The 12,697-nt window shown below is 48.9% G+C and overlaps 1 protein-coding gene across 1 annotated transcript; it reads right to left on the bottom strand.

The window, feature by feature from the left end:
- Window positions 1-5,704: 5,704 nt before the first annotated feature.
- On the bottom strand, window positions 5,705-7,571 carry LOC123074124 (1-aminocyclopropane-1-carboxylate synthase 7). Its single transcript, XM_044497055.1, has 3 exons — window positions 7,129-7,571; window positions 6,866-7,026; window positions 5,705-6,785 (listed from the first exon to the last, which is right to left on the bottom strand). The coding sequence occupies exons 1-3, from the start codon at window positions 7,447-7,449 to the stop codon at window positions 5,900-5,902; spliced, it is 1,368 nt and encodes a 455-aa protein (XP_044352990.1). The 5' UTR covers window positions 7,450-7,571; the 3' UTR covers window positions 5,705-5,899.
- Between the last annotated feature and the right edge of the window lie 5,126 nt (window positions 7,572-12,697).

The following is a 12,697-nucleotide window of genomic DNA, read 5'->3' as shown; positions in this document are numbered from 1 at the left end:
ACGGGCCTCAAACGCCCGGGCTGACCGGCACCCCACATATCCGTCCCAAATGTAGGGCGGATATGAGGCAGACGGGGCGCGCCCGCCAAGTCAGCCCGGCCCACCGCTAGCCCACCCGACCCCACAAAAAACTCCGTCCGGCAAAAACCCTAGCTCACTCCGCTCCCCCCCCCCCCCCCGACGCTCCCATTTCCCCCAATCTGCCAAATCCCTAGCGCTGGCGAGCATGTCCAGCACCGGCAGCCACTCCGACTGTAGCTCCGGAGACAAGGAGGAGCTGGCGCTCCGTATCGCGCTCGCGGGTCGATACGGGCGGCAGCTCCGGGTCCGGTGCGACGCCCCCTTTCGCCCGTCGCGGCAGCGCCGATGCCGGCGCCGACCGTTCCCGCCCCGCACGCGGATCTGCGATGCCTGCCCAATCTGCTCCTCCCGACTGACAGCCTCCTCCACCTCTAGCCGCTGCTCCGCGCGTGCAGCGCTGGGTTCTAGTGCCCACTCAGCCGACGCTGCGGATGCAGACTCTGCAGTCGGAGGCACGAGCTGCCCGCCGCGAGAGGCAAAGGGCAAGGGCGATGGTGGGCAGGTCCGACGTGTTTGGACAGTACGCCCGCCGCCGCCGGGTGGCCGACGACGAGGACCGTCTCTTCGAGTGGGTGTGTCGCAGTCACTGACTAAGGCGGAGGCGAAGGCCCGACGGCTCCGGAGGCTCAACGCCAAGCAGCTCTGGCTCGGCATTGAGCAATCCGAGCGGGAGGCGGCGAGGGAGGCGGCGAGGGTGGCCAAGCTCAAGCGCAAGCAAGACCGCGTTGTCCGGTGCTTGCAAGGCTTCATCGTCATGTCCGATTCCTCCTCCTCCGACGGGTCCGACAGCTCCGACGTGGACCCACATCCTGCCGCGGACTCCTACAGCTGCGCCGGCGACCGGAAGGGCAAAGGGCCGGCGAGGAAGTGGTGAAGATCCGTCTTTATTTCAAGTTTTTAGTTGTAGTTTGAACTTGTCCGTCGTATTATGTGAACTTTGGTTATCTTTTGATATCCGGCTGTGATCTTTTGATGAACCGATTGTGCATTTGTATGTCCGCTCATGATCTACGTAGTTTTTATCAACGTTATATGGTTTAGTATGAATATAGGGGACGAAATGTGAGATAAGTGGGTGTGGAGACGCGGATATAGGGAGTGCCCGGTCAGTGCCCGCGGATGCGTCCGAGTCCGCGGGCGTTTGAGGGGCCGGATTTGCTGAGTCCGGCTGTAGATCTCTAATAGTCAGCTCAATCAAAGTATGTTCAGAAGTCTAGTTAGCGGCCACATGGACACATATTTTAGAGAAGGATAGCACGACGCAACCCTTGACACAAACAATATGGACTCTGGCGCATACATATTTTTTGTGTGTTAGGCACACAAGAATGTCATCATCTCAGACAGCTCCATGCCGACGAAATACCAAAACCAAAACTGGAGAGCGAAAGAGCCCACGGGAATGCATGACATCGTCACCAAAAGCAGGTTTCTGCTAGCTAGCTGGACCATATCGATCATCCGACCTATAGCTAGCTTATAATAATAATAAGGGACAACTCCAGGATTAGTACTAATTTACTTGTGGATTGAGCTACCGAAGCGACATATATCTGCAAGTCAAAGCCTGGAATTCCTTCCTCCCGGAGGAGTATACCGCACACAGCTGCACCCCAGTGTGAGATATTGACAGTTTGGGTTTATCTGATGGTTGACTTGCAAAGATGGTAAGCTGGTTCAACCCTAATTAAGTAACTTGGGCTCGGCTGAATCCTTCGCCCGTGTCAATGCATCTGTCGCCGAAAATCTGCCCGGACGATCTTTCTCTGGAGTGAGAGTGACACCATGCATGTTTATCTACCATTCTTAAGTCCTAAACATAGGCATTGCATTTTTAATTTCATATGCACATACATGCTTGCATGGTAATTCAGAGATCCATCTGGAAGATACCCGGCACATATTTGTTTTCTAATCATTTTTTATGGGGACATTTTTGACTGCTTCCAAAGTCCAATGGATCATCCATACTGTTCCTAGTGGCGCCGTTACGAGATCGACGGAATTGATTAATGGACGACCAATAGTTCAGCTGTGTTTAATTACAAAAGTATACGCGTCGCCGTCTCTGACAAGTCAACAACCGCTAATTGAGGTAGCTTGCACAGCATGCCAACGTCGACCATTTGACGAAGTTTGTCAAGATGTACGTACGTACGTAAACGTACGCGTAAACAGTGCTAGTTACTGTCGCCGATCCATATGGATCGATCACACGCTCCACGGCAGATGAGGTTGTCATCATCAACCAGCTGCGAACTACTAGTATGCATGAGGATATACCGATCGATGACAAATTAACTGGTCAGCGCTAGCTAGCTAGCTGCATGCCATGAACTCTCGTCTCGTGACATAAAAATACACTTGAATCATTCTCGTAAACCAGTTTTCTAGCGGCAAGTTGCTCACATGAATCATTCTACTAAACCAGTTTTCTACTGGCAAGTTGCTAACTTGAATCATTCTAGTAAGCCAGTTTTCTAGTGGCAACTTGCTTCAGATGTGTCGTCTGTTGTTTGCCCACGTACGTGCGTACTCCTACATAGGACGACGTACCACCGGTCCTCGCTAGCCCCTCATCGAAGTCCTTCCGATCCCAAGCAGAACGATAGGCAATAATGCATTGATTCGATTAGTTTAACTGTCGGCAACCTCTAGCACTTGCACGGAAATCCGAGAAGATCGGGCAACATGCATGCCTTCTCCCTCCATAAAATACGAGCCACTTGGTGATGCAGATGATCGATCTCCACCTGTAAAATACATCAGCAACTTGATGCAGATCAACGAAAAAGCTCATCGGTTAGGCACGGCGCGCTTGAGGCCAAAAAATCACGCATGCATTCTCGGCGCCGCAAATTGATAAAGATTAAGAAGACGTTGAGGCCAGATTCTTCTTCACTCGCCGTCGGTCACGGTCGTCACGGCGTCGATAGATGAGTGGAATCGCAGCCGATGGACGACGGGCACAGGAGGAAAAACTAAGCTTGGTTTCTTGCGAGACAAGAACATATTCCCAAAGCATTACTACTGCTGTCCTACACTACAGTGGCATGGCTTAACGTGCTGAACCCTGGACGGATATATTCCTTGGCGCGACAGTACAGCCTGCGGCTCCAGGGACAGCCAAGTGTGCGCTCGTCGTCTCCACGCACGCACGTAGCTAGCGGAACAGCCAACAGGCCGGCGTGCTCCGTCAACTTGTTCACACGTATGCAGATCAATCATGCCGGTGGCGACGCTTTTAGCCAACGGTGCATATGCCCTGCCCGGCCGGCATGTAGAAGTACACTAGCACGTACCTAACCTCGGCGCCTAGCTAACTAAGCACCGCCATATCTTCCCTAACAAAAAAACTAAGCACCTCCACTGTTTGTTCATACTCTGCTAGCACGATCCCCAGCAGTATCCGTTAATGTAACCGTGGTGCTTGGCCGGATCGATCACGCCATTAGCGCTCCACAGACAAACCCGGGATCCCCAGAGCCCCTTGTCCCTTAATGAGCTGTTATGTAGTGGTATTAAGGAGAAGTGTCGACTCTCTAGAGAGTGCAGTTGCTGATGAGGTGTGTGGCCCATGGCCAACCTCGCGCGCAGATGCTGGGAACACAGGAATATCGCTGCTGCCTTTCCGACGTGTTGTGTGCCTTGGGCGAGGGGATCTCTCCCTTCTATCTTGTTCCCGTGCCCTTCTTGTCTTGCCATTGTCGAGCACTGGTCCAGCCTGGCCTGTCTCCGTGCCGCTGCTTGGCCCAGTGCCAATCATCAAAAGTGTACGTTACGTACGTACGTCTCTCTGCTCATCAGCCCGTTTTTTGTTTCTTTGTCTCGTAGGTGGTGCACTACCAATTTTATCTCGTCTAGCTGTACTGTACCTGGTTACATTCGGAAATTTGAATCTGGTGAAACGCACAGCACAGCTAGCTAGTTCACTGGGAACTCTAGAAAGACTTGGAACCAGCTAGCACTAGCTTAGCAGCGTAGGCCGAGAGTATTAGATGGCGCGTTACGTGCGTGGAACACTTGCCGTGACAAGCTGAACTGAAGAGAAGACTCCACACGCTCCCGCGTCCGACGCGCGTGCGTGCGCGCACCGACCTAACGACGCGATGCTACAATGTTCGGGAGATGGCTAGTGCCTTGACGACCACCCTACGCTGGTTTGTTGAGAGGACGGCCGTCGTGACGATGACAATAAGGATTTGGCTAGGGATGTGCCAGTCGGTGGCACCGATGTAGAAGGCGAACACTGATCTTTTGAGTTCAAAATGTTTTGTCCTTGCTTAGATGGATCTGACAATAGCGCACAAAGTCGGACGGGACCTCGTCAGAGGGCGGGGAGTTCTCACGATTGCATTAAAAAGACAAGAGTTGATCCAGTTAATGAGGAAAACAAAATCCGGAAACAGTACACATCACGGTTAACTAAGGAAAATCAAGCAAAAATCAAAAACAAACACAAAAGAAACAAGAACCAGAGCTAGAGGAAGGGGTTTAGACGGACACACAAGCTCATGAAACATCGTATGAGCCCGACACAAGAGCACAGAAACACAAAACCACCAGACGCAACATATGTCCAGCCAAAGCGACCACCATACTCGCAAGATATCTCAAACACCACAAGTCTCTCGACTGCCGATGTATCGAAACTTAGAATGCATTTTTCTAATAGTCTTCAAATCAGTTGTATTTGGCTAGGGTGAATCCCACAAACTTTCCTTTCTTGGACATATGCAGTACTGTCGGGTTTTTTTTTAATGAGTGTTTTGGGGTAAATATGCTCTCAAGGAAAAAACACTGGGGCAGGAGGAAATCTGCCGGTAAGTTGGATTCGGTCTACGTAGCATTTTTGTTTCTTTTGCCATGCTAGTGTTAACATTGTTTTGATTTCACATTGATGCCATGAGCCCATAAGTGAGATTCTTCATTTTGATAGGGAGTAGCTATAGCTGAGCCAACTCAGAAATGGTTTTCTTCGTCCACATACCGTTTGATAAAACATTTGTTGTGATTTTATACTTGCGTGGGTCTAGATGTTTGGATCCAATGATTTGTTACTGTTCATTTAAAAATAGTTATTTTCCCGGTTTCTTGATAAATAGCAAAACCCCATTTTGATGAGATCAAAGGATGAACATCTAACTAATTTAAAAGATATTATTGCGACAACATTTGGGGTGCATCATTCTAGTTTTGTCGTATGTGTGATATTTTCATATATTTTTGGGAACTACTCCATGTATGACATATAGTGCTACGATCTCTATACCACAGTCAATCAAATGGTTGGGGCTGCATTTTGCCTATCCATGGACGGTGTGATCGGTAGGATCGTACCAAAATCGGACAAAGGATGTCGTATGTATGGCATCACTCATATTTTTTTAATAAGGAATGAACATATTTGCTGATTTTAGAAACAAATCAGAGTGGATACAAAAGGTTTAGGAGGTTGAGTGAGGAGAATTTATTTTTCAAGGGTTAAGTGAACCAAGCTACTCCCTCCGTCCCATAATATAAGAGCGTTTTTTACACTAGTGTAAAAAACGCTCTTATATTATGGGACGGAGGGAGTACTAGTTTAGCAAACTCAATAGTTTAAGATTGCAAAGAAGACTTATTCCAAGAATTAACCACTCTTACATATAATAGTATGGGATAGCATCTCTCTATTCGAGAGAAAAAAAATCCCCATACAAAATTGATGTGTCACCAGGATCGATTACGTACTTCCTCACAATGGCAATGGATTTGCCACAAAAAATTACTTTTACTTTGTCTAATGTATCTTTTTTTGTTTCTTTGAAGAACTGGTCTAGTGATGTTCTTGCAGCGTTGTCGCCTTGTTCCACCTGTCCATGAAGCGGCTCATCCTCGCCAGTGCAACGTCCAGCGTGTCCAGGCTCATGTTGGCGAAGCACACCCTGAACCACCCGGGCTCCGAGCAATGGCACGACGACCCCGGCGAGATGTTGAGCTTCACCTCGTGCAGCATCAGGTCCCACAGCCTCAGCTCGTTGGCGACCGTGGCCTCGCCGCCGTCGCCGAGCAGCCGCCGCATGTCCATCCACACGAACAGCCCGGCATTGCTGGGCAGGCACGGCACGCCGGAGCGGGCCAGCCCGGCCACCATGTGGTCGTGGCGCACCCTGAGGCGCTCGCGGTTGGTGCGGATGTACTCCTGGGCGAACGCGGCGTCGGAGAGCATGGCGGCGAGCGTCTTCTGCGTCTGCGACGACACGAGCGTGAAGCTGGACATGCGCCGCGCCGCCGTGACCACCGCGTCGTTGTACGAGTACACCACGCCGACGCGGAACCCCGGGAGCCCCAGGTCCTTGGACAGGCTGTACACGATGTGCACGCGCCCGGCGACGTCGTCGCCGCGCGACTCGACGAGCTCCGCCACGCTGACGAGGTCCGGCGCGGCGAACACCGAGCCGGAGTATATCTCGTCGGAGATGAGGTGGATGTTCTTGCGCACGACGAAGTCGAGCACGTCCTCCAGCACCGACCGCTCCACCGTGGTGCCGAGCGGGTTGGACGGGTTCGTGAGAAGGACGCCGCGGACGCTCATCCCCGCCGCCGCGGCCTCCTCGTACGCCGCCTCGAGCGCGGCCACCGTGACCTGGAACCCGTTGGAGCTGTGGCAGTGCACGGGCACGATGTTCACCCCCGTCCTCCACCGCAAGTCCCGATCAAACCTGCAGGGCGCCATGCATGTCAGGACATGAGCGAGCACACGCAATGGAACAGTAGTGGCTTGCGTTGATTGGTTGCTTACCCCGGGTAGTAAGGCGTAGGGATCAGCAGCGCGTCTCCCGGGTTGGCGAGGATGAACGTGAGCAGCTCGTTGGCCGCCGTCGCGCCGGCCGTGAGCACGATGCGGTCAGGGTCAAACCTCACTTTGCCGCCCCTTATCTTCTCCATGAAACTCGCCATCGCCTGCAAGCAAAGGGCACCGGACCGCCACAAAGATCAGTCCACGCCGTCGGTGACAAGCAAGATAAAGCAGAGGACACATGCTCTTGTGCATCTACGATGTACCTTCCGGAAGGTTTTGAGGCCGTGGTAGTCCTGGAAGAGGGCGTTGTCCCGGAAGCTGGCGACGCCGGAGCCGGGGCGGGCGCCGCCCCACCCGGCCGCCTCCGGGTGCTCCCTCAGGAACCCCTCCAGGAGGTCGAAGGAGACCTGGTTCTCCGCGAGGCCCATCTGGATGACGCCGCCGGGGTTGGTGACGGCGTCGTAGGGGTCGTCGTCGTAGGCTCTCCACCCGGCGAAGTAGGGGGAGTCCTCGCCGTGGGCGCTGGAGGTCGCCACCCGCGACAGGGGAGGCGAGGAAGCAGCAGGCAACAGCATGCCGCCCATGGCCTTTGCGCCTTGGAGTGACAAGCAATGGAACAGGACTCTTTCGAGGTTGAAAGCTTGCAATGCAAGGCAATGGCAAGAAGCAAAGCCGGCACAGCTCAAGAATGTGAATGCGCTCGCAGGGCAGAGCTGGGTGTGGTGATCCTGGTGGGTCTTGGGGCTATATATAGGCAGAAATGCCGGTATATATACTAGTGTGAAATCGTTCGGTTGTCAAAGTTGCCCCCCGGGGGAGGACCCAATTGTCACAAGAGCCCCAAATTTTAAAATGGCAAATATTCATTTTTTTTGACGATTCATGGTTAATGTTTAATTTTTGCCAATTAATGGCTATTATTATTATTATTATTTTACAATTAATGGCTAATGTTATATATATTTGATAATTGATGGTTGATATTCCTATAACCTCACACAACGTAACATTTTACCAATGGTTAGAGCATGTACAACCATGGTTGCCTAATATGAGTCCCTATACGCCCACGGACGTGCCCGCTGGCAGTGACCGGACATGTTAATTGACCTTGATTTAGCACAAAGTTAATAGGGAGTACCGTTATAAAGCACAAAAGATAAGAAAGGAAAGGTTTAACAACGATAGCTAATATTTCTCTGCCTTCACATTCAGTCTTCTGTTAGAAACTACTCCCTTTGTTTCTATATATTTGTCCTTTCAGAGATTTTAAATGGAGTAACAAATACGTATGTATATAGACATATTTTAGAATGTAGATTCATTTATTTTGTTCCGTATGTAGTCACTTGCTGAAATATCTAGAAAGACAAATATTTAGGAACGGAGGGAGTAGCAGCGTGCAGGTTTTCCTTTTTCTCTTTTGTGCTTGAGGCGTACATGAGTGGTAGCTAGTACTCTTTCCTTTCCGTAATATACAAACGTTTTTTGAACTTTCTTACTATGGGACAGAGGGAGTAGAAGATATGAAGATTGCAGCATTTGTTAGACATACTAGTGTAAGTGTAACATAGTACGTTGGCAGCAAATCAGTTGATTATTATTTAATCAAGAAATTTAGAATATATATATTGTGCCAAAATGTAAGACATACTATACGCGGTACGGACGCGCCGTCCATTTGCTTGTACGGTTGTACCGCCACATGCTCATGCTCATGATGAGGTTGGAGCCGACATCTATTGATGGCGCACAGTCGTTTTGCGTTAATATTTTATAAGATATACTCTCTCCGTTCCAAAATAGATGACCCAATTTTATACTAACTTGAAGTTATACTCAGGACATATCTTAAGTATAGGAAATATATTTTTTATCTCCATTGCATTTTTTGCAGCTAAAAATGTAGTACTGGTTTATATTTAAACTGGGTTCAAGATATCTTAACTCAGGACCCGGTACTCGTCATACTTGGTTTGCTATTACTAACACACATGATTTGGAAAGTCATGATGATATTACTAAAGAACGTCTTAATCAGATGTTTTGCAACTCACTTTGGACTAGAGCTGCAAACGAATCGAGCTCGAGCGAGTTAGACTAGACTCAGCTCAACTTATAATAAAATTCAAGCAAGCTAAAACTAAGTGAAGCTTAAGGTTGAGCTGTAAAAAGTGACTCGTTCTCAGCTTGAAATGATTTCGAGTCGATCTCAAGTTAGTTTCGAGCTATATAAGATATTTTTTTTAATCAAAGGAAATTTTTCAAACAAGATTGCCATAACACAACGTAAGAAACCATCATAAGAAGACTAGTACTTAATAGTAAAAGATCGTGGATAAACTAAAAATAGAAGAAAATGAAGGTGTGTCTGCCCTCAAACTTTGAAAAGAAAGAATATGATATTTACACATGACTTACCATGAAACATATCGAGGCTAAATTTTCTTTGCACTTAGTCAAGCTTCCATGTTTGCAAGTAGGTAAAATGGAGAAAAATCATATGCAACATATATGGCAATAAACTATCCTATTTCCTTTTAATATGTATAAAAATTACTTAATATAATTATATGATATCGAGCTAAAATTGAGCTCAAATCGAGCAAGCCAGTGTTGGCTCAAGATCAGCTCATTTCTCGACCGAGCTATATAAAGTGCTCATAGTCAACTCATTTCTTTCTGAGTTGATCTCTAGTCGAGCGAAAATTCAAATTGACTTGAGCGGCTCACGAGTCTCGAGATTTTCTTAGCCCTACTTTGGACGGTTAGCAATAATCTTTCTATGAACCTCCAGAAATTTGTTTCATGTAGCTTGGGAAGGAAATTTTGGATCATGGATACATAATCCTTTACGCGTAAGACCTATTGCTCATGCGATTTGGGATTCTCATTTTGGTGAACCCGATGTGGAAGCCTTTACTCGAGGAGTCTTTTGTACGTTTAATTACATGAACAAAATTCTTCTACAAGTTGTGCCCGGCTCCGGCGAAGGAGGGGCAATGACGGATAGTTTTAGGCCGCGTTCGGCTCCTCTCCGCTCCCTCCACTCCGCTCCGGAGCGGACCAGGTGCTAGCTCATTTTCACGGAGCTGCTAAAACTGAGCTCCACGACTCCACGGAGTCGGAGCGGTGAGGAGGGATTCCGAACAAAGCCTTAGTATAGATGCTCATATTTTTTGATATAAATTTAGTCAAACTTTGTGTAGTTTGACTTCAAACAAATTTTATATGTGGAGTAAAAATAAACGGAGGGAGTAGACGATCAACTTGTATACCCAACTCCATAAAAGTCATCCGCGGATGCAACATTGCTCTTTTTGTTACAAAACGTACATTTTTCCAATAGAAGTACAAAAGTTAGGACTGCAATAATCTAGTATAGGCAAGAGAGTGGGGCATTAGTCCAGCCGAGCTTGTTGTATCAGTCACCGAGTAAGTTCCTCGATGACTAGATTTTGACAAGGTGCAGCCGGTCCCGGTCAGATTTGCCTTTGTGTGTGTGTGTGTGTGGGGGTGTGGGGGGGGGGGGGGGGGGGGTATAAACCTAAAATTCAAGAAAAACAGAACCACGGGATTTAAGATTTTTTTAAGATTCAAACTCCTAGGGTGCTCAAAACTTTCTGGATTTCACACTTTCCCAAAAAGTTAAATTACTAAAATTTAAAAGTTTTCATAGTTGTCGAACATATGGAAACATGGTTTTCCATCAGTTGCTTGAAATTCTAAACCGCTGCCGTCGATATATGATATAGCCTAAGAGAAACGAAGCCCAGGGCCGAGAAAGGGATGCCGCGGCAAGTCCGAGGCTTTACGGGTTTGGGTGTGGGGTATAGGGCGGTCGCCGGCACTAGGGAAGGTGAGGCATAGAGGGATGACCATGAGTGGCTACAGTCGGTCGTGAGTGGCGACAATAGTCATTTCGTCCGGCATCGGCTGGGTGGATCACAAGCGGGAACGATGAAGAAAAAAGAGACGTCCAAAAGTGGAAGAAGTCACCTCAAGCAGATTGGCTGAAACTATTTTTTTTCAAGCACCTAAATTTTACAAGAAAAGTAGACCATGAGGGTAGCACACAAGTGGACTCCGCATCCCTTGTCCCACTTGAATGCAGCTGTAGCAGTCACCAGCATGGTGTACAAGAGCAACTCGAGCAGAGTCGTCATATTGATAACCTTGGTATCGCATATTCCGAGGCAACACACAAACACATAATTGCGATATTTGCCGCATCCGTAATCGTGTGACTCAATATCAATGAGATATCCTTTTTTTTTCAACCTCTGCACCATTCCACGTGTTACACTCCAGATGGCATATGAGACGTCAGACGTCATATATTTGGCTATTGGCTAGTGAGAGGTGATATATGGAGGGCGCTATATAAATTATGGAGATCCCTGTCAAGACGACAACTCTGATAGAGTGGATCTAACTGGTTCACCCAAACGAGCGTCGGAATGCAAGAGCATATATGTAGTACAGTGTGAGAGCGGATCCCTCACTGCTCTGCACCGTACAGCTGTTCGTCCGCCCGCCCGCCTGCAATGCAAAAGCAGCTTCAGTGGTGATGCCTGATGGAAACCGGAAAGGGGCCTGAGCTGGCGGGCTGCGGCGCAGGCTCGCCGTCGATCGGGTGTGCTACAGGCGCGCTCCTTCTGTCTCCTAAATTAACCCGGTGTTTAATCAGTCTCCGACGTGCCGGTTGGCTCGCCCCCAACGAAACATTCACGGGAATATTTGCCGGCGCTTTCGCAGCCCGGGATGCTCCACAGACAGATTTTGTCGCGGTGATAGCATAGCATAGCAGGTCGGCCATCCCGGACTTCCGGCGCGCGGGCCGTTAAACAACTGCTTCCTCCGTTTCAAAATAGATGACCAAACTTTGTACTAACTTAGTACAAAATTGGGTCATCTATTTTGAAACTGAGGGAGTACTAAGCAGGAGGTCAGTGACGAGATTGACCCCTAAACGCCAGCGATTATAACTAGTTTCAAATTAGGGGTGTGACGAGGGGGCGACTTTGTCCAAACCCGCCCATGCTGATAGCTGTTCGCGGAGGTTCAAGGCTGTTGCCCGCCTCAATTCTCAACGCCCCCCATAAACAACGTCCCCGGCTGCGGCTCAGTGCTTACGGAGTTTGAGAGGCCATTTGATTACGCGCCTCATGATCCACGGAATGAGTATGAATATCGTCATGCCTAGCCGGGTTGTTGGACGGATCATATCGGCACTTTGCGGTACGATTCGACGCCCTGGTGTACAACAAATGCGGTGTGTGTGGCTGCCTACCGGAGTTTGAAAACGCGCACTTCGGTGCGTTGCTTTCGCTGAGACAAGTACTCCTTCGATCTCATTTTTAGCACCACTTCACGTGCGTGGAAGCTTAAGGACACGCTAGTATTTGAATCGTGAAGCAGTGTTTTTCGGTCGGAAATATAGCACTCCTATGTTGGACTACTTTCTGAAACAATGTTGATTAAAGCCGTAACGGTATTAAGAGCATCTACGGCCGGGCCGCCTCGAACCGGTTTGAATCGCATAAACGGGCTGTCTAGTCACTGACCAGTAAAAAAAATCAGCCCACCCAAGCACATTAAACTGGGCTCAAACGCACAGCCTGTCCAGCACCCGTAATATCCAACCCAAATATAGGACAATATGGGGCGGCCCAGGCGTTTGGGAACGTGTACGCCACATCAGCCCGGCCACTACTGACCCCACTCCGTCCCCACAAAACCCTATATCCGGAACCCTAGCTCACTTCACTCTCCATTGTCGCTCCATCTGTTCTTCTCCCCTCCTTTGATTTCTCCCCTCATTCGATCCAA

The sequence above is a fragment of the Triticum aestivum genome, chromosome 3D (assembly GCF_018294505.1).
Source record: "Triticum aestivum cultivar Chinese Spring chromosome 3D, IWGSC CS RefSeq v2.1, whole genome shotgun sequence".
Taxonomy (NCBI): Eukaryota; Viridiplantae; Streptophyta; class Magnoliopsida; order Poales; family Poaceae; genus Triticum; species Triticum aestivum.
This window is presented reverse-complemented; position numbering and strand designations above follow the sequence as displayed.